This window comes from Heteronotia binoei, chromosome 9 (genome assembly GCF_032191835.1).
Source record: "Heteronotia binoei isolate CCM8104 ecotype False Entrance Well chromosome 9, APGP_CSIRO_Hbin_v1, whole genome shotgun sequence".
Classification (NCBI taxonomy): domain Eukaryota; kingdom Metazoa; phylum Chordata; class Lepidosauria; order Squamata; family Gekkonidae; genus Heteronotia; species Heteronotia binoei.
In genome coordinates, this window is record NC_083231.1 from 119117950 (window position 1) to 119143953 (window position 26004).

A 26004-nucleotide genomic window follows, 5' to 3' on the forward strand; every position below is an offset into this window, starting at 1 on the left:
GAATTCAGCTCGTGGGCACTGAAAACACCGCTGACCGAGTCCTGAAACTATCCTGACTGACGGGTTCAGAGGACAGACTTAATATTGAGAGCAGGTTTACCGATACTTTAGTGGACTTTCAAATAACTGCTGGTTCCATCCTTTTATTAAGCAGTTTTGATTCCAAAGTGTGTTTATATTGGTATACTATATACACTGCATGTTTATATTAGGGAAGGAGGGAAGGGGAGAGTGGATGAGAGGGTGAGATCGATGATGCTGATGCTGATGATACTGGATTTGCACCCTGCCCTTCACTCTGAATCCCAGAGCGGCTCACAATCTCCTCTACCTTCCTCCCCCACAACAGACACCCTGTGAGGCAGATGGGGCTGAGAGAGCTCTGACAGAAGCCTCCCTTTCAATGACAGCTCTGTGAGAGCTATGGCTGACCCAAGGCCATTCCAGCAGCAGCAAGCAGAGGAGTGGGGAATCCGGTTCTCCCAGATAAGAGTCGGAAGGAAGGAAGGAAGGAAGGAAGGAAGGAAGGAAGGAAGGAAGGAAGGAAGGAAGGAAGGAAGGAAGGAAGGAAGGAAGGAAGGAATTTTTTTTTAAATTTCATTTATTTCTTATACAAATTACACGATAGCCTTATAGTTGTGGGTGGGCCCCCTATGTCTCCTGGCAACCAATATTTTTAGACCCAGTCCGCCACTGGTGGCCTGTCTTAATGGGGGATGAGATTTTGAAGTTGGTGGTGTCTCCCTCCTACCCAGTCAAGACTCATAAGAAAATAAGAGTAGCCATGTTGGATCAGGCCAATGGCCCATCCAGTCCAACACTCTGTGTCATATAAGAACATCAGAGAAGCCCTGTTGGATCAGCCAGTGGCCCATCCAGTCCAACACTCTGTGTCACATAAGAACATAAGAGAAGCCCTGTTAGATCAGGCCAGTGGCCAATCCAGTCCAACACTCTGTGTCTCATAAGAACATAAGAGAAGCCATGTTGGATCAGGCCAGTGGCCCATCCAGTCCAACACTGTGCCACATAAGAACGTAAGAGAAGCCCTGTTGGATATGGCCAGTGGCGCATCCAGTCCAACACTCTGTTTCATGTAAGAACGTAAGAGAAGCCCTATTGGATCAGGCCAGTGGCCCATCCAGTCCAACACTCTGTGTCACATAAGAACATAAGGGAAGCCATGTTGGATCAGGCCAATGGCCCCTCCAGTGCAACTCTCTGTGTCACACAGTCGCCAATATGTGTGTGTGTGTGTATACACACACACACATATATATATTGTGGCTAATAGCCACTGATGGACCTCTGCTCCATATTTTTATCCAACCCCCTCTTGAAGCTGTCTATGCTTGTAGCTGCCGCCACCTCCTGTGGCAGTGAATTCCACATGTTAATCACCCTTTGGGTGAAGGAGTACTTCCTTTTATCCATTCTAACCTGACTGCTCAGCAATTTCATTGAATGCCCACGAGTTCTTGTATTGTGAGAAAGGGAGAAAAGGGCTTCTTTCTCTACTTTCTCCATCCCATGCATAATCTTGCAAACCTCTCTCATGTCACCCCGCAGTCGACGTTTCTCCAAGCTAAAGACCCCCAAGCATTTCAACCTTTCTTCATAGGGAAAGTGTTCCAGCCCTTGAATCATCCTAGCTGCCCTTTTCAGCACTTTTCCCAATGCTATAATATCCTTTTTGAGGTGCGGTGACCAGAATTGCACACAGTATTCCAAATGGGGGAAGGCACCTTTGGCGAGCGCTGCTCAATCTGCAAAGAATAACCCACAGCCTCACTCACCCATCACCCCACTGCCGCTCAGAAAAAAAGGGGCTCAGAAAGAACTCGGCCTTGTTCTGACCCTGTTTCCCGCCGTATGGTTTCAGGTGATCACCGGATCGTGCCAGGGATCACCTTGGGAGTACCGCCCAATCCGCAGATCTCCCTCAACAGCGGGACGGGAGCGCCTGACTGCAAGGCGGGATTCCTGCTCGACTATGGAACGGATGAGTGACGCTGGGCTCTGCAGGGAGCTGGAGAAATGTTTCACGTGCAGATTATCCCGTACTAATTTTGAAAGTCGCCCAAGCAGCGCTTCTTCTCAAGCATTGAAGTGTGGCAGGGAAAAAGCCATCTTTCATCCAAGACAGGTGCGGGAACAGCGAGAACATTTGGACAAACTGGAAGTAGGTAACGTGTTTAAAGGAGATTTCACTGATGAAGCAGCTTACAGCAGGGGTGGCCAACGGGAGCTCTCCAGATGTTTTTCCCCCTACAACTCCCATCAGCCCCAGCCAGCATGGCCGATGGCTGGGGCTGATAGGAGTTGTAGGCAAAAAAAACATCTGGAGAGCTACCGTTGGCCACCCCTGGCTTACAGCATCAATGACTTCAGGGTTTAAATTAATGGATTTGTTCAGGGCTTTTTTTTGTAGAAGGAGCTCCTTTGCATATTAGGCCACGCCCCCTGATGTAGCCAATCCTCCTGGAGCTTACGGTAGGCCCTGTAAGCTCTTGGAGGAGTGCCTATATCAGGGCAGGCGTGGCGTAATATGCAAAGGAGTTCCTGCCGCAAAAAAAAAAAGCCCTGGATTTGTTACTTTAAACTCTGATTGCAACACGGACAATTTGGTGTAGTGGTTAAGTGTGAGGACTCTTGTCTGGGTTTGATTCCCCACTCTTCCACTTGCAGCTGTTGGAATGGTCTTGGGTCAGCCAGAGCTCTCTTATCTGGGAGAACCGGGTTTAATTCCCCACTCCTCCAATTGCACCTGCTGGAATGGCCTTGGGTCAGCCAGAGCTCTCTTATCTGGGAGAACCGGGTTTGATTCCCCACTCCTCCAGTTGCACCTGCTGGAATGGCCTTGGGTCAGCCAGAGCTCTCTTATCTGGGAGAACCGGGTTTGATTCCCCACTCTTCCACTTGCAGCTGTTGGAATGCCCTTGGGTCAGCCAGAGCTCTCATAAGAGTTGTCCTTGAAAGTACAACCGCAGCAGCAGGTTTTCACAAACACTGTGACATCCATTGAGTCCCTCATGCTGTCCCACAGAGCGGCCAGCCAGTTCCTCTGTAGGGTCAGCGACATTGCAGAGAGGCCGAGGCCTTCCCCTAATCTTGCCTCCGGGCTCTAGGATTCAGAGGCTTAGCGTCTCTGCATGTGGAGGTTGCCCTCAGTCACGCTGGCTAGCAGCCATTGACAGATTTCTCCTCTATGAACTGGTTTAATCCCCTATTCGAACTGTTTATTGCTGGGGCCATCGCCACATCCTCTGGCAGGGAATTCCGCCTTTTCATCACTCGCTGCGTAAAGAGGACAGCAATGACTGCAGATATATACCCCGCCCTTCTCTCTGAATCAGAGACTCAAAGCGGCTTACAATTTCCTATATCTTCTCCCCCCCACAACAGACACCCTGTGAGGTGGGTGGGGCTGAGAGAGCTCTCACAGCAGCTGCCCTTTCAAGGACAACTCCTATGAGAACTATGGCTGACCCAAGGCCATTCCAGCAGCTGCAAATGAAGGAGAAGAAGACTGCAGCTTTATACCCCGCCCTTCTCTCTGAATCAGAGACTCAAAGCGGCTTAAAATCTCCTATATCTACTCCCCCCACAACAGTCACCCTGTGAGGTGGGTGGGGCTGAGAGAGCTCTCACAGCAGCTGCCTTTTCAAGGACAACTCCTATGAGAGCTATGGCTGACCCAAGGGCATTCCAACAGCTGCAAGTGGAAGAGTGGGGAATCCAACCCAGAAAAGAGTCCTCACACTTAACCACTGCACCAAACAGGTTCTCATTTCCTTTTGTCCATCCTGAAACTACTACCCACTAGCGTCACTGGACGCTTGAGCACAGTTCTTCTTATGTTAACATTCGGATTGAAGCAGACCTTGCCGCATCGCTTCACGTCCTTTGGAACTGGAGCAAGAATGGCCTGTTCTTGAGCAGTATGGAACCAAGTCAAGTGTCACTGAAGACCAAAAGAGAGCTTTTGCATACCTTCGCTACTTGCTGTGCTTTCTCGGACAACTTCACTTCGTTGTCTTCCACCTGCAATTAAAATCCATACATTAACGAGGTCACACATGAGGCTGCCTTATACCGAACCAGACCATCAGTACATCGAGGTCAGTATTGTCTACTCTGACTGGCAGCTACTCTCCAGGGTCTCAGGCAGAGGTCTTTCCCATCACCACCTGCCTGGTCCTTTCCACTGGAGATGCCGGGGATTGAACCTGGGACCTTCTGCATGCCAAGCAGATGCTCTACCACTGAGCCACAGCCCTTCTCCATTAGCCTCTAGAGTCTCAGGCTGAAGTCTTTCACATATAGATGGGATATAGGGGTTTTTTTTCTCCTCCTCCCCGCCCCCCCCCCCCCCCCCCGCAATTGTGGCAAGATCATAGTTCTGCAACTGGCCTTTTTTTTATAAAAAAAAATTCTATTTTTTTTAAAAAAATACTGTGCAATACTATTTGTAAGACCGCTAACAGCTTCACAAAGGAACTGAGAACGGAGATATTGACATAAACCGCCTGTCTTACAAAATCTCTTTTATAGCACCAAACGTTTAGTTTTTAGGGTTGTTGTTTTTAAACATGTCTATATGTTTTTTTATTCTTTTAAAATTGTCATTTGAATTGTTTTATCACGACTGTTAGCAGCCCAGAGTCCGCTTGCGGAGTGGGTGGCATATAAATCGAAAGTAATTTTTTTAAAAAAATGGGTTTTAACAGAGACCCGGCGGAGAAAGGTGCGGTACTTACCAGCCAAGAAACGGATCTGGGGATGGCTGCGGTGGGAATGATGTAGCTGGATTCTGTGCTGGTGCTGCCATCTGCAGGAAAACAAAGGCAAATGCAGGACAGCTCTCGGGGATCCCGGATTTCTGTCCAAAAGGAACACTCGGAACAACTATAACAGGCCCGTAACAACTAACGTGAGAGGAGGCTGCCGCTGTGCAATGCTATTTGTAAGACCGCTAACAGATTAACAGAGGAACTGAGAACGGAGATATTGACATAAACCGCCTGTCTTACAAAATCTCTTTTATAGCACCAAATGTTGAGTTTTTATTTTTGTTTAAAAAATGTTTATACGTTTGTTTTATTCTTTTAAAATTGTAATTTGAATTGTTTTATCATGACTGTTAGAAGAAGACGAAGATATGGATTTATATCCCGCCCTCCACTCCGAAGAGTCTCAGAGCGGCTCACAATCTCCTTTCCCTTCCTCCCCACAACAGACACCCTGTGAGGTAAATGAAGATATTGGATTTATATCCCGCCCTCCACTCCGAAGAGTCTCAGAGCGGCTCACAATCTCCTTTCCCTTCCTCCCCACAACAGACACCCCTGTGAGGTAAATGAAGATATTGGATTTATATCCCGCCCTCCACTCCGAAGAGTCTCAGAGCGGCTCACAATCTCCTTTCCCTTCCTCCCCACAACAGACACCCTGTGAGGTAAATGAAGATATTGGATTTATATTCCGCCCTCCACTCCGAAGAGTCTCAGAGCGGCTCACAATCTCCTTTCCCTTCCTCCCCACAACAGACACCCTGTGAGGTAAATGAAGATATTGGATTTATATCCCGCCCTCCACTCCGAAGAGTCTCAGAGCGGCTCACAATCTCCTTTCCCTTCCTCCCCCACAACAGACACCCTGTGAGGTAGATGAAGATATTGGATTTATATCCCCCTCTCCACTCCAAAGAGTCTCAGAGCGGCTCACAATCTCCTTTCCCTTGCCCCCCCCCCACAACAGACACCCTGTGAGGTAGATGAAGATATTGGATTTATATCCCCCCCCTCCATTCCGAAGAGTCTCAGAGCGGCTCACAATCTCCTTTACCTTCCTCCCCCACAACAGACACCCTGTGAGGTAGATGAAGATATTGGATTTATATCCCACCCTCCACTCCGAAGAGTCTCAGAGTGGCTCACAATCTCCTTTCCCTTCCCCCCCCCCAACAGACAACCTGTGATGTAGATTAAAATATTGGATTTATATCCCGCCCTCCACTCTGAAGAGTCTCAGAGCGGCTCACAATCTCCTTCCCCCCCTCCACAACAGACACCCTGTGAGGTAGATGAAGGCATTGGATTTATATCCCGCCCTCCACTGCAAAGAGTCTCAGAGTGGCTCACAATCTCCTTTACCTTCCCCCCCCCCCCCACAACAGACACCCTGTGAGGTAGATGAAGATATTGCATTTATATTCCGCCCTCCACTCCGAAGAGTCTCAGAGTGGCTCACAATCTCCTTTACCTTCCTCCCCCACAACAGACACCCTGTGAGGTGGGTGCGGCTGAGAGGGCTTAAAAAGCAGCTGCCCTTTCAAGGACAACCTCGCCAGAGCTATGGCTGACCCAAGGCCATGCTAGCAGGTACAAGTGGAGGAGTGAAGAATCAAACCCGGTTCTCCCAGATAAGAATCCGCACACTTAACCACTACACCAAACTGGCTCTCAGATTTATACCCTGCACTTCTTTCTGAATCAGAGTCTCAGAACGGCTTACACTCTCCTTTCCCTTCCTCCCCCACAACAGACACCCTGTGAGGTAGATGAAGATATTGGATTTATATCCCGCCCTCCACTCCAAAGAGTGTCAGAGCAGCTCACAATCTCCTTTCCCTTGCCCCCCCCCCACAACAGACACCCTGTGAGGTAGATGAAGATATTGGATTTATATCCCCCCCCTCCATTCCGAAGAGTCTCAGAGCGGCTCACAATCTCCTTTACCTTCCTCCCCCACAACAGACACCCTGTGAGGTAGATGAAGATATTGGATTTATATCCCACCCTCCACTCCGAAGAGTCTCAGAGTGGCTCACAATCTCCTTTCCCTCCCCCCCCCCAACAGACAACCTGTGATGTAGATTAAAATATTGGATTTATATCCCGCCCTCCACTCTGAAGAGTCTCAGAGCGGCTCACAATCTCCTTCCCCCCCTCCACAACAGACACCCTGTGAGGTAGATGAAGGCATTGGATTTATATCCCGCCCTCCACTGCAAAGAGTCTCAGAGTGGCTCACAATCTCCTTTACCTTCCCCCCCCCCCACAACAGACACCCTGTGAGGTAGATGAAGATATTGGATTTATATCCCACCCTCCACTCCGAAGAGTCTCAGAGTGGCTCACAATCTCCTTTCCCTTCCCCCCCCCCACAACAGACAACCTGTGATGTAGATTAAAATATTGGATTTATATCCCGCCCTCCACTCTGAAGAGTCTCAGAGCGGCTCACAATCTCCTTCCCCCCCTCCACAACAGACACCCTGTGAGGTAGATGAAGGTATTGGATTTATATCCCGCCCTCCACTGCAAAGAGTCTCAGAGTGGCTCACAATCTCCTTTACCTTCCCCCTCCCCCCACAACAGACACCCTGTGAGGTAGATGAAGATATTGCATTTATATTCCGCCCTCCACTCCGAAGAGTCTCAGAGTGGCTCACAATCTCCTTTACCTTCCTCCCCCACAACAGACACCCTGTGAGGTGGGTGCGGCTGAGAGGGCTTAAAAAGCAGCTGCCCTTTCAAGGACAACCTCGCCAGAGCTATGGCTGACCCAAGGCCATGCTAGCAGGTACAAGTGGAGGAGTGAAGAATCAAACCCGGTTCTCCCAGATAAGAATCCGCACACTTAACCACTACACCAAACTGGCTCTCAGATTTATACCCTGCACTTCTTTCTGAATCAGAGTCTCAGAACGGCTTACACTCTCCTATACTCCTCCCACAACAGACATCCTGTGAGCTGGGTGGGGCTGGAGAGGGCTCTCACAGCAGCTGCCCTTTCAAGGACAACTCCTATGAGAGCTCTGGCTGACCCAAGGCCATTCCAGCAGGTGCAAGTGGAGGAGTGGGGAATCGAACCCGGTTCTCCCAGATGAGAGTCTGCTAACTTAACCACTACCCCAAACTGGCTCTCCATTAGCTGCCCAGAGTCCGCTCGCGGAGTGGGTGGCATATATATCGAAAGTAATTTTTAAAAAATAAAAATGAAAATAAACAGTGAACAGCACAAAACTGGTTTTCACTTAGCTTCTCTACAACAAAAGGATGCTGGCCTTGGAGCTGATCTCCCCACAGGAAAACTAGGGATGGCATCAGCACAGGAGTGGCTGAGCCGTGGTTCAGGAACTCGTGTGACTCTTTCACACATATTGTGTGGCTCTTGAAGCCCACCGGCCAGCCTGGAGAAGGCATTTGTCTCTTTAAAACTCTTCTCTAAGCCAAGCCAGCTGATGGCTTGGACAACGTATTTAACGTTGCTTTCTTTCCACTGCTCCCTCCTCCCATCGGTTTGCCTTCCTTCCTTGCGGCTCTCAAACATCGGGCATTCACGTCTTTCGGCTCGCAAACATCTGACGTTTGTTCTACATGGCTCTTAGGTTAAGGAAGTTTGGCCACCCCTGCATTAGCACCTTTGGGAAACTACAGGGGCTGGCAATTTCGGCTCATCTACTCTCCCCCCACGCTGGATTTCCAGTTTACCCATTGAGCAGTTTTGGAGGGTCACATGTTCCCCCCCAGGAGCAGCGTTCTGGGGAGCTCAGTGTGCTGAAGAACGAGAGGTTCTCCATTGGTGGAAGCATCTTCTGTCAATGGAGAAGAGACTTTGGATACAACCCCATATTTGGAAGAAGTGCAACAGCCTGTACTGGTCTCCAGACCTTCTTTTGCAGGCTGGGACAGAGGAGGCGACCTTGAAATTGAGCACTTCATCGCATGAACGCACAGGAAACTGCTTCATACTGCATCAGACCCTTGGGTCATCGAGGATGATCTCCTCAGATTGGCAGCACCTTTCTGAAGTCTCACGCAGAGGTCTTGCAAGGGCTGCTGTGTCTCCTGTGGCGCGGTGGACTGTTTTCGCATGCGCTTTGTGCTCACGGCGCAATGACGTCACCCGCGAGTGACATCATCACGCCAGCGATGTCATGTGCCGGCCGCTCTAGGCGTTTCTGGGAAAAAGTCTAATGGTTTTCCCGGACACTCTAGCAGTTATGGGAGGCGAAAACCCTATGGTACTATAGAGTTTTTCCCTCCCAAAAATGCTAGAGCACCCAGGAAAACCATAGTTTTTTTTCCTGGAAACGTCTAGAGCGGCTGGCATGTAATGTCTCTGGCGCGATGACATCACTCGTAGGTGATGTCACCCTGCCGGCAACATCGGGGGAGCTTCCCCAATGTGGGTCAGTGGGTTGGGAACCTCCCAGGCAGGAGAACCCACGTCCGTCACGGGGGCTTAGCAGCCCACGGTCCTGCACATCACCTCCTGTCTGGTCTTTTTAACTGGAGACGCTGGGGATTGACCCTGGGACCCTGCGTCTAAAGCAGAGCCTCTCAGCCACAGCGCTTCCTGCAGAGAAATACCCCTCTGCTACCCAGTACAGATCTACAGAATCCAACAGAGAGGACTGGAAAAAGAAGCCGCAGCGAACAGTGAATGGAAGACGTGGTCTGACACCAAATGCTTCTTGCGTTAGGACATGAGCTCGCAAAAGCCAGCGGCTCACAGGGCGCTAGAGAGAAATCGGTCCCTCACGTGCTTCGTGGACGTGGGCCAAAGAAAATCTAGTGATCCCTCAAGGTGCGTTTGGGAGAGTCTCCAACCCACCACTCCCAGGGTGTCCGGACCAAGGGAAGATTCCCACAGATGGAATAAAAGCATCCAGAACTGATTGATTGACCGATTGACCATAGAGCAAGCTTTCGAGCCAAGACAAATGAACCTTAATTTAATTCCAAAAAGTCTGCAATGGTGATAGAAGCCACAGACTGCTCTGGTGCGCAGCAAGGGGTCATGTGCGCTCTGAGAAAGAACCTCATTTCTTCCAGACGTTTCTCCAGTAGAACACGGCACTTTCTCCAGTAGAACACGGCACTTGAGCCCGAAAGATTCTACAAACCCTAATGATATTACCAGCCGTGAAAACCTGAAATCTTTGATAACCTCATTTCTCTTTGCTGTGCTTAAAAAGGTAAAGGTGCAAGCCCCAGTCGTTTCCGACTCGGGGGTGACGTTGCTTTCACAACGTTTTCACGGCAGACCTTTTTACAGGGTGGTTTGCCACTGCCTTCCCCAGTCATCTACAATGCAATTATAACACTGCTGAGCCACACTGCCCTAAAAATACCTTTTTCTTTTACAGTGATCTGCGAAGCCAGGAAAGACTCTGAGAAGATGACCGATCCAAGGCAGCCCCTTCCTCCAAGCAAGTCTGGAATGTCATACACAACCATGGTCACCTAGAGCACAAAGACACACAGATAAGAACATAAGAGAAGCCATGTTGGATCAGGCCAATGGCCCATCCAGTCCAACACTCTGTGTCACACAGTGGCCAATATATGTGTGTATGTATACACACACACACATAGCCACTGATGGACCTCCACTTCATATTTTTATCCAATCCCCTCTTGAAGCTGTCTATGCTTGCGGCTGCCACCACCTCCTGTGGCAGTGAGTTCCACATGTTAATCACCCTTTGGGTGAAGAAGTACCATATTTTTCGGACCATAAGACGCACTTCCCCCCCCAAAAAAAGTGTGTGTGGGGGGGAAGTGTGTGCGTCTTATGGAGCGAAGAGACGATAGGATGTACCTTCCTCCGGGGGGGGGGATCCGCTGCCTCCGCCTCCGATCCCGGCGCTTCCTCCACGCCTGCCTGCCTGGCTCCAGCTTCTTCCAGCAAGCGCTGGGATCGCTCCACGCTGCCCCCACCGCAAACCCAGCGCTTCGCGAGCGCCGGCTGTGGAGGGGGTGGCGTGCTTCCTCCGTGCCTGTCTGCCTGGCTCCAGCTCTGACGCTTACAGCAAGCGCCAGGATCGCTCCCTCCACCCTCCGATCCCAGCGCTTGCTTTAAGCATCAGAGCTGGAGCCAGGCAGACAGGCATGGAGGAAGCACGCTGCCCCCTCCGCAACCGGCGCTCGCGAAGCACTGAGTTTGCGGTGGGGGCAACGTGGAGCGATCCCAGCGCTTGCTGGAAGAATCTGGAGCCAGGCAGGCGCGGGGGAAGCAGCGGGATTGGAGGTGGAGGCAGCGGATCGCCCCCCCCCCCCCCGAGGAAGGTACCTTCGCTCCATAAGACGCACACACTTTCCCCCCCACTTTTTTTAGGGGGGGGGAAGTGCGTCTTATGGTCCGAAAAATACGGTAATTTCCGAGATCAGGTGGAAATCAGAAACAACCTTGGGAAGGAAGGTGACGTCTTGTGCAAGAGACACATCCTCGTCGTGAAAGCACAAATATGGAGCATCAGACCGGAGTGCCATGGGTTCTCCCACTCTCTGAGTGAGGGATCCTTCTCTCAGCCACAGACAGTCCTTTCAGCCGGACTCGGTGAAAGAAAAGAACGCAGTTCCGCAGCCCACAAAGTTTATGTATCGATCTCCTCATACAATCCCTGGACACTGATTGGTTACAGCGGGCACCAGGCATTGTGGGGATTGTAGGCTGCGTCTGCTTTCTACTCCCACACTGGTCTCTAGGACAAGGCCTCCTAGTCCTGCACAGATCATGACACGACCACTGATCCATCAAGGTGAGTATTGTCTACTGAAGACTCACAGCAGCTCTCCGGGGTCTTTCCCATCACGTACTACCGGATTCTTTTAAACTGGAGATGACGGGGATTGAACCCTGGGCCTCCCGCATGCCAAGCAGACACTCTGCCACTGAGCCGCAGTACTTGTTAGCCTCGGCCTGCAGGAAACGCCAGGCTAACCCAGCGGGAAGCTTGAAACTCTACTCACAGTTTTCATTAAGGAGGGGCTATCCTCATTATCCAGCAGGATAATCCTAGAGCGGAGAAAGGGGAGGGGGGTTAGAAGACTTTCACTGCAATTTGAAGCAAACCCCCCCCCCCCACCCCAATCCCTCCTCCATGAACATTTTTAAACAAGACCCACTAGGAGGACAAAGGCATAACAAGTTCAGAGTGCAGAACGGGAAGCCTTGACAAAAATCGTATCCATCAGGATGCTTTCACATGCAGAATTTCTCACTTGAACCAGATTCTCCAGATACATAAAAGGTGCCTTGGGGGGGGAGGGGAGATGGGGGCTTTAGGGGCTTAAAAGGCCGCTGAAACAGACGGAAGCGGAGAGTCCTTTCCATGCATGACGCGGCTCCGAAGGCATTCCTGAGAACATGCAGGTGGCCCTGAACCCACGAAGCTGCCTTATACTGAATCAAACCCTTAGCCCAGGGCGGGCAGCCAAACTGCGGCTTGGGAGCCACGTGTGCCTCTTTCACACGTATTGTGTGGCTCTCGAAGCCCCCACTGCCCTGTTGGCCGGCTTGGAGAAGGCAGTTCTCTCTTCAAATGGCTTCTCTAAGCCAAGCCAGCCAGCAGCTTGGAGAATGCAGCTGAAGTAAAAGTTGCTTTCTTTCCACCTCTCTCTCACTCCCCTCATCTATCTTCCTTCCTCCCTCCCTCCCACATGACAGTCAAGTCTTGCACCTCTCAAACATCTAATTTTTATTCCATGTGACTCTTACGTTAAAGCAAGCTTGGCCACCCCTGCCTTAGTCCATCAAGGACAGCACTACCTACTCAGACTAGGGCAGCAGCTCCCCAGGGTCTCAGGCAGAGGTCTTTCCCATCACCTCCTGCCTGGTCCTTTTAACTGGAGATGCCGGGGATTCAACCTGGGACCTTCTGCATGCCAAGCAGAGGCTCTACCCCAGAGCCACAGCCCTCCTCCATTAGTCTCCAGGGTCTCAGGCTGAGGTCTTTCCCATCATCTCCTGCCTGGTCCTTTTAACTAGAGATGCAGAGGATTGAACCGGGGACCTTCTGCATGCCAAGCAGATGCTCTGCCACTGAGCCACAGCCCTTCTCCATTAGTCTCCAGGGTCTCAGGCTGAGGTCTTTCCCATCATCTCCTAGCTGGTCCTTTTAACTGGAGATGCTGGGGATTGAACCGGGGACCTTCTGCATGCCAAGCAGAGGCTCTGCCACTGAGTCATGGCCCTTCTCCATTAGTCTCCAGGGTCTCAGGCTGAGGTCTTCCCCATCACCTCCTGCCTGGTCCTTTCAACTGGAGATGCCGGGGATTGAACCTGGGACCTTCTGCATGCTGAGCAGAGGCTCTACCACTAAGCCACAGCCCTTCTCCATTAGTCTCCTGGGTCTCAGGCTGAAGTCTTTTCCATCACCTCCTGGCTGGTCCTTTTAACTGGAGATGCCTGGGATTCAACCTGGGACCTTCTGCATTGCCGATCAGAGGTTCTGCCACTGAGACACCCTCTCGGTTCAAAGAGATTACCTTGCCCCCTCCTTTCCTGGGGCTGACCTGCCGAACCCTTCTGCCAACCACTGTCCATTCATTCTGCCGCTGAGCCAGGGACCCCTCCCCATTGCCAACAGAGGGTAGCACCTGTCCCCAAAATTCAAGGTTTTCAGCAGAAACCAGAAATTTAGACGAAGACTGCGGATTTATACCCTGCCCTTCTCTCCGAGTCAGAGTTTCAGAGCGGCTCACAATCTCCTTTACCTTCCTCCCCCGCAACAGATATCCTGTGAGGTGGGTGGGGCTGAGAGGGCTCTCACACCAGCTGCCCATTCGAGGACAACTCCTACAAGAGCTATGGCTGACCCAAGGCCATTCCAGCAGCTGCAGGTGGCGGAGTGGGGAATCAACCCCTGTTGGGTGTAGCCAGTGTGGTGTAGTGGCTGAGTGTGCGGACTCTTATCTGGGAGAACCGGGTTTGATTCCCCACTCCTCCACTTGCATCTGCTGGCATGGCCTTGGGTCAGCCATAGCTCTCGCAGGAGTTGTCCTTGAAACGGCAGCTGCTGTAAGAGTCCTCTCAGCCCCACCCACTTCACAGGGTGTCTGTTGTGGGGGGAGAAGATATAGGAGATTGTAAGCCGCTCTGAGTCTCTGATTTAGAGAGAAAAGCAGGGTATAAATCTGCAGTTTTCCTCCTCCTCATCCTTCTTGAGTCCTCTCAGCCCCACCCACCTCACAGGGTGTCTGTTGTGGGGGGGAGAAGATATAGGAGATTGTAAGCTGCTCTGAATCTGATTCAGAGAGAAGGGCAGGGTATAAATCTGCAGTCCTCCTCCTTCTTCTTGAATCCTCTCAGCCCAACCCACCTCACAGGGTGTCTGTTGTGGGGGGAGAAGACATAAGAGATTGTGAGCCGCTCTGAATCTGATTCAGAGAGAAGGGCAGGGTATGAATCTGCGGTCTTCTTCCGAATAAGAGTCCACCACACCAAACTGGCTCTCCAAACTTACTCCTTCGCCTAGCACAGTTACGCACCCCCAAGTCCTCCAAACGGAGCTGGGGCTGTTCCCAGATAAACACAACACGTCTTGAACAGCTCAAGCTATGAACGTTCCAGTTTCGGACTTGGAAACCGCCAAGCAAGCGAGCTGGCTGGAATGCAAGCAGACGTTTTTACATTGCTGGCAAAGCGCAGCAGCGATGGATCTGGCTGCGGAACGAAGCTCTCTAAGCCAACGGGACCAAGGGAGTCTTGGGGAGGGACCCGAAACGCTCAGCTTGCATACAGAAGCAGAGCGGAATGGCGATGAAACCTGTTTGCGTTAAACCCGGGGGGGAGGAGGAAGAGGGGTACTGACCTTCCGTGGCTGTTCACAGCTTGAATCTGAAAATCCGTTTTGGACCTGAGGAGAAAGAAGGGGAGACAGGCGGGATATTGAGCGAGGAAAACATTTGTTCCGGCCAACGGCTGCTGCCCGGAGAAGGCAAGTAGCATAAACAAAGTCACAGGACATCAAAACGGCTATTAAAAAAAATAACAGACAGGATATCAAAATAAACACCGCCGATAAGCACAGCGGAGACGCGCCGACCCACACGGTAAGCAGCCGTGTAAAAGATCTTCGGGCCGGCCAAACCCACCTGCTAAGGGCACAGGCCTGCTGGCATAAACGGGTTAGGAAATGATGCCAGCGGTCTGAAAGGATGGGAGTATGACCGCCCTGCATCACTTAAGGCGACTTATGGAGACCCCAGCCCCTCCTGCAGCTTCTGTTTCTTCCTTCTGGTTTTACCTCACGACTACTGAGTAAAGGGGGTGGGTATAATAAGGATTTCTAGTCTCTTCGGGGTTCTCTTTTATTTTCTGATAGACGGATAACTCTGTATGAAGGGGACCACTGCTGATTTGCTGCTGATTCCAAATACCCGGGCACCAGAGAACTTAACAGTTAACCACAGATTTTTATTTACACACAGTCTTCAGCTGGGGGGAAGGGATGTATTTACATAGGCTATTTTGTATCTTGGATGAATAACAGTTGCTAAACAGTTCAGGCTTTACAATGCAGAGGTTTACTGAGGTATCTCAGGGTCCACAGTTCTTATATTCTTCACTCTCCAAACTCTAATTAGGTTGGCCTCTTGGGCTTTATGTGTCTGGTCTCTTGAGTCGACTGGTGTGTCTGCTCCCAGCCCTCCTGACTCCCTCAGACCCACATCTCTCCCTCAGCAACCTTGTTAGTTCTTAAGAGTAGTGTAAATATTTAAGTGACCACTCAGGTCTTTCACTGTGACACTCGATTGTCACTCTCAGCCACCTGGCTGTCTCCACAGAGCTAACAGCGAGCTTCACTTCATCAGAAGTCTCTTCACAGCTCTCTCGTCAGCTCTCCTGCTGACCATATACTGCCCACTTCAACTGTCTCCCTCTGACCGTTGGTGACAGTTGACTCTCCAGCCGTTATCTGTCACTCACTCATCCTGAGAGTTCCGAGCACTCCGGCCCCCACCCTCAGATCACATGACTCAGACTCCCCGAGTTCTTAGCTTTTCTATTAACCCTTCCAATTCCGTCACAGGGAGCTCCAGAACCTGGGGGATGCAGTCCAAGGAGTCCGGCCAAAGAGGACCGCCAGGCCTGTCGCTAAGAGCATCCAGCCCGGTCGCTAAGAGCATCCAAGGTGTGGGTACTTACCTTTAAAGCCCTATACCAGCCAAGGACCAGCACACTTTCGGGACCGCCTCTCCCTGTATAAGCCCTGTAGGTCTCTACGATCAGCAACCCAACAACTTTTGGTAATCCCCAGCCCCAGAGACGGCCATCTGAACTCAGCGAGGGCCAGGGCCTTTTCTGCCCTGGCCCCTGCCTGGTGGAATGAGCTCCCCCTGAAGATCCAGGCCCTGCAGGATCTGCTCCAGTTCCGCAGGGCCTGTAAAACAGAGCTCTTTTGCCAGGCTTACAGCTGAGGAAGTGGGCGACACTTGTTACCGGCCTCCCCTCTTCATTCCATCCCACTGCTGGACCTGGGCAATAGGCCATGTCTATGAGGCAGAAGAGCCCCGTGGTGCAGAGTGGTAAAGCTGCAGTACTGCAGTCCTAAGCTCTGCTCACGCCCTGAGTTCAATCCCCGGTGGAAGCTGGGTTCAGGTAGCCAGCTCAAGGTTGACTCAGCCTTCCATCCTTCCGAGGTCGGTCAAAGGAGTCCCCAGGTTGCTGGGGGGGGGGGGGAAGCGTAGAGGACTGGGGAAGGTGATGGCAAACCACCCCGTCAAAAGCCTGCCGTGAAAAGATTGTGAAAACGACATCACCCGAGAGTCGGAAACGACTGGTGCTTGCACAGGGGACCTTTCCCTTTCCATGAGGCAGGAACGCCATTTTAGTCTCTACTGCAGGGGTGGCCAATGGTAGCTCTCCAGATGTTTTTGGCCTACAACTCCCATCAGCCCCAGCCAGCATGGCCAAAGGCTGGGGCTGATGGGGAGTTGTAGGCAAAAAAAAACACATCTGGAGAGCTACCGTTGGCCACCCCTGCTCTACTGTCACTTTGTAATTTTAGATTTTTATATATTTTCAAATTGGTCTTTTACTGTTTTGACGGTTGATTTGTTTTTGCGATGTAACCCACCTGGAGCCTGTCCTACAAGAAGGGCGGGCTAAAAACCGAGTAAATCAAAACCGGATAAAATAAATATGCCGCTAAGAGCATCCACGCGAGGCCCAACAGGTTCGTCTCAAGCCCTGGGAGAGCCAGGGTTCCCAGCTCCAAAACCAAGCTTCAAACAATGCCAAGACCACAGAGGTTTTGTGACCCAGGAAATGACGAGAAAGACACCCTCCATGTAAAGAAACCGCATCAAAATGTAATTGCTGTGATACCACAACACGACAACACGTTACGGTGATGGCAATGCAAATTTCTCGTGACGAAAGTACCATCCGAAGCACACAACTTCACTGCTGTCCGTGAGATGACACAACGTTCGCTAAACACAGTCCAACGATGAGACAAAACCGCTCCGTTCTCGTTTCGGATCCGTGCGATCCTTCCTCTGGAGCCGTCTTATTTATTTTTAGGTGCGGTAGTTCTGACGGGGCCTTATTTCATTCCAATTCAGTGTTTTCCAGGCCTTCTCTAATGTAGTTCTGACGGGGCCTTATTTCATTCCAATTCAGTGTTTTCCAGGCCTTCTCTAATTAATTCCCTTATTCAGAATGCTGCTGCCATTTCCCATCTATCAGCATTTCATCGCGATGAAATGCTGATAGATGGGAAATGGGAGCAGCGTTCTGAAAATGGCAGCAGGGTCAATGTAACATATTGTTGTACTGTGGAATCGGAACATATGAACATCTGAAGCTGCCTTCTACTGAATCAGACCCTCGGTCCATCAAAGTCAGTATTGTCTATTCAGACTGGCAGCGGCTCTCCAGGGCCTCAAGCTGAGGTTTTTCATGCCTGGACCCTTTTTAGTTGGAGATGCCGGGGATTGAGCCTGGGACCTCCTGCTTACCAAGCAGATGCTCTACCGCTGAGCCACCATCCCTCCCCTTAGACATATGAACATATGAAGCTGCCTTCTACTGAATCAGACCCCCGGTCCATCAAAGTCAGTATTGTCTACTTAAACTGGCAGCGGCTCTTCAGGGTCTCAAGCTGAGGTTTTTCACGCCTATTTGCCTGAACCCTTGCCACCGTCCCTCCCTCCCTATCCATCCATCCCATCCCATCCCATCCCATCCCATCCCATCCCTCCCTCCATCCATCCATCCATCCATCCATCCACCCACCCATCATATGAACATATGAAGCTGCCTTCTACTGAATCAGACCCTCCTGGGTCCATAAAAGTCAATCTTGACTACTCAGACTGGCAGAGGCTCTCCAGGGTATCCAGCTGAGGTTTTTCACGCCTATTTGCCTGGTCCCTTTTTAGTTGGAGATGCCGGGGATTGAACCTGGGACCTCCTGCTTACCAAGCAGATGCTCTACCACTGAGCCACCATCCCGCCCCTTAGACATATGAACATATGAAGCTGCCTTATACTGAATCAGACCCCCCCCCCCCTTTGGTCCATCCAAGTCAGTATTGTCTACTCAGACTGGCAGCGGCTCTCCAGGGTCTCAAGCTGAGGTTTTTCACACCTATTTGCCTGGACCCTGTTTAGTTGGAGATGCCGGGGATTGAACCTGGGACCTTCTGCCTACCAAGCAGATACTCTACCACTGAGCCACCGTCCCTCCCAGAATCATTGTAATTATATTTTGATAATGTTTCTTTACACTGAGAGTATTTTTCTCGTCATTTCCCAAAACCAGGCATATGCAACAGGCCGAGAAACAAACAGGGAGCCAGCTGCAAGCCGGCAAAGCCCTGGGCTTACCCGCTTGTCAAGGGGGCCGTCAGGATGGCAGAAAGAGCCGCTGAGTCACAGCTGATCAGGCAGGGCGGGACCTGCCAACAACCTGGCGACCACACTGTGTGCAAACCGAAGTTTGTGAATGGTTCTTGGAGGTATCCCCCACATATGGCTTATGGCCAGAACATTTTGTTATGCTGGGTGTTTGGTTTGGATTGCCTCGTGCGCAAGTTACAAAGACAAATACCTTCAATCAGGGATGCCAGACATGGGGGCCCACAATACGTCCCCCTGGAACACGTCAAGCTTTTCAGAAAGCGGGCGGGGGACTTGGAAGGCAGGGTCAGGAGGAGGAGGAAGCACCCGGGGCTGCGGTTCCATTCCCTCTTCAGGCTTCCTTCTATTCCTTCCCCTTCCCCTCCTTTGTGCCATTATATCCCCCCTTCTGCCTCCTGCAGCAGTCCTCTGAGGATGGCTCTTACCATTCCCTCTCAAACATCCAAAAGTGTCCGCAGCCTCAAAAAGTTTAAAGAGGGAGGGAGGGAGGGTGGGAGGGAGTGAGGCAGGGAGTAGAAGGGAGGCAGGGAGAGGAGAGAGGGAGGGAGGCAGGGAGAGAGGGAGGGACAAAGGAAGGGAGGAAGGAAAAGACAAAGGGAGGGAGGCAGGGAGGAATTGCAGAGGGAGGGAGGCAGGAAGGGAGAGAGGGAAGAAGAGAGGGAGGCAAGGACAAAGGGAGGGAGGGAGGGAGGAATGGAGGGAGGAAAAGACGAAGGCAGGGAGGAATGGAGGGAGGAAAAGACAAAGGGAAGGAGGCAGGGAGGAATTGCAGGGGGAAGGAGGCAGGAAGGGAGAGAGGTAGGCAGGGAGGAAAGGAGAGAGGGAGGAAGAGAGGGAGGCAATGACAAAGGGAGGGAGGCAGAGTGAGAGGGAGGGAGGGATTGTAGGGGGAGGGAGGCAGGGAGAAAGGGAAGAAGAGAGGGAGGCAAGGACAAAGGGAGGGAGGAATGGAGGGAGGAACAAAGGGAGGGAGGAAAAGACAATGGGAGGAAGGCAGAGAGGGAGGGAGGCAGGGAGGAATTGCAGGGGGAGGGAGGGAGGAATAGAGGGAGGAAAAGACAAAGGGAGAGGGCCAGGGAGGAAGTGCAGGGGGGGAGGGAGGGAAAGAGAGAGAGAGGTAGGCAGGGAGGAAAGGAGAGAGGGAGGCAATGACAAAGGAAGGGAGGCAGGGAGAGAGGGACAAAAGGAGGGAGGAAAAGACAATGGGAAGGAAACAGAGAGAGAGGGAGGCAGGGAGGAATCGCAGGGGGAGGGAGCGAGGAATAGAGGAAGGAAAAGACAAAGGGAGGGGGCAGGGAGGAATTGCAGGGGGAGGGAGAGAGGGAGGCAATGACAAAGGGAGAGAGGCAGGGAGGGAGGAATGGAGGGAGGAAAAGGCAAAAGGAGGGAGGCAGAGAGGAATTACAGCGGGAGGGAGAGAGAGAGAGGGAGGCAGGGAGGAAAAGACAAAGGGAGGAATGCAGGGAGGGAGGATATTGTCTCAAAAGCCAGGCTGGGGGGCATACTGCACACTTTAAATACACGTAGTGAGAAAAGCAGCTGTGAGCTTTTGCGTGGGTTAGCACAGGTGAGAGGAGCCACAGCATTCCCTCCCTATTTTTGCCGCCTGGGAGGCTGCCAGATACATATTTAGAGCCACAGAAGCATTCCACCCCTCCCCCACCCCACGCTTGCTCCTCTGGAGACCCCCTGAAACAGTTCTGGAGTTTTTCAACCTGGAGAACGTTGAGGGCAGGGACCTCATATGCATTACTCATTGACACAACATGGGTTTTCAACAGATACGAAGTTGTTGTTTACAAAAAGAAGAAGAACTCATAAGCGGCGTTTGACCCCAGAATGCCAGCCAAGAAGACAAGGCTGCCCTAAAAAGACATACCGTAGCGGAGCTTTGAAGTACGCGAGTTCAAAGACATCAAGCATATTGGAGAAGGTTTGCTCTGCCGCTTCCTTTGCCTGCAAAGAAATGGGGAAGGGAGAGGGGGGGGGGGGAACTCCGTCAGAATCTCTCTCGCTTAGCCAGGAAAGCGATTAAAAATTCTCAGAGCCGCAAAATCAAAGAATGTTTTGAACCCGATCCCCCTGTGGAAGCTGGCTTACATCATTCCAAGGACTTCAATGTTAACTTTATTACAAATGGGAGGGAAGAGATAAGCTAATTACACCGGCCGCTAGTGAGTTTAGAGGCTCAATTAAAAGAGATTGACTTCACAGGCCAGAGCCCTCGAGGGCCTAGGTCCGGGGTGTCAAACATGCAGTTCGGGAGCCAAACCAGGCCCCCCAGAGGGCTCCTATCAGGCCCCCAAGGAACTGGCTTTCATCTGCTTCCTTCTTCCTCTTTCTTGTTTCCTTCTGCATCACAGCTTGCTTTGCCAGGCTTGCTCAATTGCACAGGAGCTACAGAGCAAAACCTCTGTTTTCTCCATTGGCTGAAGCTCCTCCCTTGGGGAAGAAGCGGGGAGAAATAGCATGCTTTGCCAAGCTCTCTCAATCACAAAGCAGAGGTACTGAACCAAGCTTCTCTTCCTTCTATTGGCTGAGGCTCCTGTTCCCCTGGGGAAGGAAAGAGCCAGTGCTTCCTTTGCCCAGTTCCCTGGACCCCATGGGAGAAATACAAAGAAACCACCTTTAAGACCAATGAATGCTAATGTTTTAAGCGTGTTTTAATTTTTTTAAAAATATGTATTTGTGTTTGTGTTCTTTATAAAATGTACATAAAGAGAGCCAGTTTGGTGTAGTGGTTAAGTGCGCAGACTCTTATCTGGGAGAACCGGGTTTGATTCCCCACTCCTCCACTTGCACCTGCTGGAATGGCCTTGGGTCAGCCATAGCTCTGGCAGAGGTTGTCCTTGAAAGGGCAGCTGCTGTGAGAGCCCTCTCCAGCCCCACCCACCTCACAGGGTGTCTGTTGTGGGGGAGGAAGGTAAAGGAGATTGTGAGCCGCTCTGAGACTCTTCGGAGTGGAGGGCGGGATATAAATCCAATATCTTCTTCTTCTTCTACATCTCTACTACCTAATCTTTAATAGGCACACACATCGCCCGGCCCCTCAAGGTTTCATTTATGTCAGATCCGGCCCTCATGAGTTTGACACCCCTGGCCTAGGCCCTGCAACTCGCGAGAAATGTTCTGCTCCCTGCGGTTTTAAGGATCCAGCTTCGAATTGCTGCTTCCGTTGAATCGAGTATAAAAAAACAGGACAGCCTTCTTGGGAGACCAGCTCCTTTGGAATCCATTTCTTCCAGCCACCTGTCTTTTCACGCCTGTGGGATTCAGCGAATGAGGAAAATTCCTTTCCTAATAAAATTGCTTCAGAATAGCTGTTTAGGTCTGCGGTAGAACAACTAGATTAGAGTTTTCTAGCACCTATGAGACCTATAAGATCTGGTGGGGCATGAGGGGACCCTTAAGAACATAAGAGAAGCCATGTTTGATCAGGTCAATCGCTCATCCAGTCCAACACTCAGTGGTCAAAAAACCCAGGTGGCATCAGGAGGTCCACCAGTGGGGCCAGGACACTAGAAGCCCTATCTCCAAAAGAACGTAAGAGAAGCCATGTTGGATCAGGCCAATGGCCCATCCAGTCCAACACTCTTGTGTCGCACAGTGGCCAAAAAACCCAGGTGCCATCAGAAGGTCCACCAGTGGGGCCAGGACACTAGAAGCCCTATCTCCAAAAGGACATAAGAGAAGCCATGTTGGATCAGGCAAATGGCCCATCCAGTCCAACACTCCGTTTCACACATTGGCCAAAAAACCCAAGTGCCATCAGGAGGTCCACCAGTGGGGCCAGGACACTAGAAGCCCTTCCACTGTTGACCACCCCCCCCCAAAGCACCAAGAATACAGAGCATTACTGCCCAAGACAGAGAGTTCCATCTATACCCTGTGGCTAATAGCCACTGATGGACCTCTGCTCCAGATGTTGATCCAATCCCCTCTTGAAGCTGGCTATGCTTGCAGCCGCCGCCACCTCCTATGGCAGTGAATTCCATGTGTTAATTCTCTGATTCTTGAAAGCTCACACCGCAAGACACCTTGCTGGTCTCTTAAGATGATACTCGACTCAAACTGACTGTTCCTTTTCCAACATGCCATTGAAAGTTCACCTGCACATTAGGGCTGCTTAGAATTTTGAGTAATGTGGATGATAAAAATGCTTGAGAAGGCCATACAGTGTATGTCACATACAGAGTCTTGCTGTAATCTTTACCCCAACCCTGCCTGGTTTCTAGGCTGACTAGCGGTTACAGCGGTCCAGGTGAGCTGCAGGTATTAACACCCCCATTTTGGCTGACGCCAAGGAGTGTCATGGGTGCTGGGGACCCTGCAGAGGAAGACGAGTCTGCCAAGGAAACTGTACCCCTGCCACCTGCACCAGTACCCCTGCCTCCTGCTGAAGAAGATCCCAGCCCCCCTGCCTCGCCCTCTCGGGTGGCTCGTGTGCGTGACCGCCTCCGTCAGGACCTCAGGGATCGGAGGAGGGCGGCACGCTCACAAGCAAGACGCTCCCTGAGTCCTGAGTTTTGAGAGGATTCTGGCCCTCCTAAGAGCAAGGATGCTTAACAGGATCCTGGCTGCCTCCCAGAGCCAGCAATTAGCCCAAATGGGCAACAGCCAGCAGAGGGCTATATAGCTGTGGGCTTTGGGAGGAGGCTTTGTGGAAGCAACTAGTCATCTCTCTGACGTTCTAGCATCCACTCCGGCCTGACTTTGGTTCCTGACTCCCTGACTTTGGCTTTTGACTTCTGGACTCCCTGACCTCGGCTTCTGGACCTCGGACCTGCGATACTTGCACAGCGATTTGGATTTGGCACCTCGGACACTCCTGCTTGCTGGCTACAGACCTCGGACTGCCTCTGGACTTTGCCTGACCCGGCCCCAGCCGTGACAAGGAGGATCAGAATCTAAGACCACTCAGCAAGGGGAGCCGCAGAAGAAGAAGAATTGCAGACTGATACCCCGCCCTTCTCTCTGAATCAGAGACTCAGAGCGGCTTACAATCTTCTATATTTTCTCCCCCCACAACAGACACCCTGTGAGGTAGGTGGGGCCGAGAGAGCTCTGACAAAAACTGCCTTTTCAAGGACAACTCTGTGAGAGCTATAGCTGACCCAAGGCCATTCTAGCAGCTGCAAGTGGAGGAGTGGGGAATCAAACCCGGTTCTCCCAGATAAGAGTCTGCACACTTAACCACTACACCAAACTGGCTCTTCAAGAAGAAACAGAAGAAGAAGAAGACAATGAGGACTGCAGATTTATACCCCACCCTTCTCCCTGAATCAGAGACTCAGAGCAGCCTACAATCTCCTTTATCTTCTCCCCCCACAACAGACACCCTGTGAGGTAGGTGGGGCCGAGAGAGCTCTGACAAAAACTGCCTTTTCAAGGACAGCTCTGTGAGAGCTATAGCTGACCCAAGGCCATTCCAGCAGGTGCAAGCGGAGGAGTGGGGAATCAAACCCGGTGCTCCCAGATAAGAGTCCTCACACTTCACCACTACACCAAACTGGCTCTCCGGTGGATTAAAAGTGTGACTACAAAAAGAGCTTCCTGGCAGTCTTCCAGGCCTTTGTGCCACAAGATAAACCCACCTGCGCGAAAGGATTTGGGCAGGGAGGCCAACAAGTAGCCAGCCCGCTCCGAGGAAAAGGGATCCAGACTCCCTTCCTCTGTATTGCTTCGTGTCAGTTTTCTTGCCCCCCCCCAAGATTACGCCACAAGTGAAAGTCCTATCATTGTCAATAGGTGGTTTTGAACACATGACTCTTCCTTGTGCTAAATGAGACTCCTGGTCCATCAAAATCAGCCTTGTCTACTCAGGCTGGCAGCAGCTCGCCAGGATCTCAGGCTGAGGGTCTTTCCCAGCACCTCCTGCCTTGTCCTAGAGGGCCAGTTTGGTGTAGTGGTGAAGTCTGCGGACTCTTATCTGGGAGAACCAGGTTTGATTCCCCACTCCTCCACTTGCACCTGCTAGCATGGCCTTGGGTCAGCCAGAGCTCTGGCAGAGGTTGTTCTTGAAAGGGCAGCTGCTGTGAGAGCCCTCTCCAGCCCCACCCACCTCACAGGGTGTCTGTTGTGGGGGAGGAAGGTAAAGGAGATTGTGAGCCGCTCTGAGACTCTTCAGAGTGGAGGGCGGGATATAAATCCAATATCTTCATCTACCTCACAGGGTGTCTGTTGTGAGGGAGGAAGGGAAAAGAGATTGTGAGCCGCTCTGAGACTCTTCAGAGTGGAGGGCGGGATATAAATCCAATATCATCAGCTTCTTCTTTTTTGAAACCGGAGGACTGAACCTGGGACCGACCGCACACAACGCAGAGGCTCTACCACTGAGCCATGGCCCCCTTTTGAGAACCAAAGAGAACAATCCCCTGTTAATGCAGTTACCTTCGTGGCGCTGGAAGTTTTAGCATAGGAATCTATAGCAGCTAGGACGGCCTCCACGACAGCAGCGTAAATCTGGGACAGCAGCTTCCTGGAAAACAAAGCAAATCGTGCTAACTACAAAATGTGACTCGTTGCTGCCATTGTTAAGAAGGGTGCCTTAAAATATAGAGCAGTCCAGGGACAAGCAAGTGACCTGGTTCCACCAAATGTCAAACAATGAGCTCATGAACCAGTGTTTGGAACCCAGACACAGTTAGGAAAGGGATGGGAGAGCTGAGCACACCACGTCCAAAACGTGTGGTGTGACACAGCCCAGTGAAGAGTGGCCAGATTCACACGGGAGTCCAACCCTTGGGACTGAAAAGAAAAAGAAAGCGAGTCACGACAAACTTACACTTGGTCGGCTTTCTTCTCCATCTCATTATCTTTGCCTATAGGACAGGAAGGCACAATGGTTATTTCTTTATTCCATCATATTGCATGCACAGAAGAACATAAGAAGAGCCCTGCTGAATCAGACCAGTGGTCCATCTAGCCCAGTATCTTGTCTCATACAGGGGCTAACTAGTTTCTCTGACTGGCCAACAACAGGGCAGAGAGGTCAAGGCCTTCATAAGAACATCAGAAGAGCCCTGCTGGATCAGACCAGTGAGGGTCCATCTAGTCCAGCATCCTGTCTCACACAGGGGCCAACCAGTCACTCTGGAAGGCCAACAACAGGGCAGAGAGGCTGAGGCCTTCATAAGAACATCAGAAGAGCCCTGCTGGATCAGACCAGTGAGGGTCCATCTAGTCTAGCATCCTGTCTCACAAAGTGGCCAACCAGTCACTCTGGAAGGCCAATAACAGGGCAGAGAGGCCGAGGCCTTCCCCTGAGAAGAACATCAGAAGAGCCTTGCTGGATCAGACCAGTGGTCCATCTAGCCCAGCATCTGGTCTCACACAGGG

At 51.4% G+C, this 26004-nt stretch overlaps 1 protein-coding gene across 1 annotated transcript in view; it reads right to left on the reverse strand.

Annotated features, from left to right (window-relative positions):
• DNAAF9 (dynein axonemal assembly factor 9) overlaps positions 1-26004 on the reverse strand; it is a 186789-nt gene that overhangs the window by 54795 nt on the left and 105990 nt on the right. The window contains 8 exon segments of the mRNA XM_060247199.1: positions 3994-4044; positions 4761-4831; positions 10145-10256; positions 11766-11811; positions 14609-14653; positions 20546-20622; positions 25057-25144; positions 25451-25487. Of these exon segments, the coding sequence (XP_060103182.1) occupies positions 3994-4044; positions 4761-4831; positions 10145-10256; positions 11766-11811; positions 14609-14653; positions 20546-20622; positions 25057-25144; positions 25451-25487 (527 nt within the window).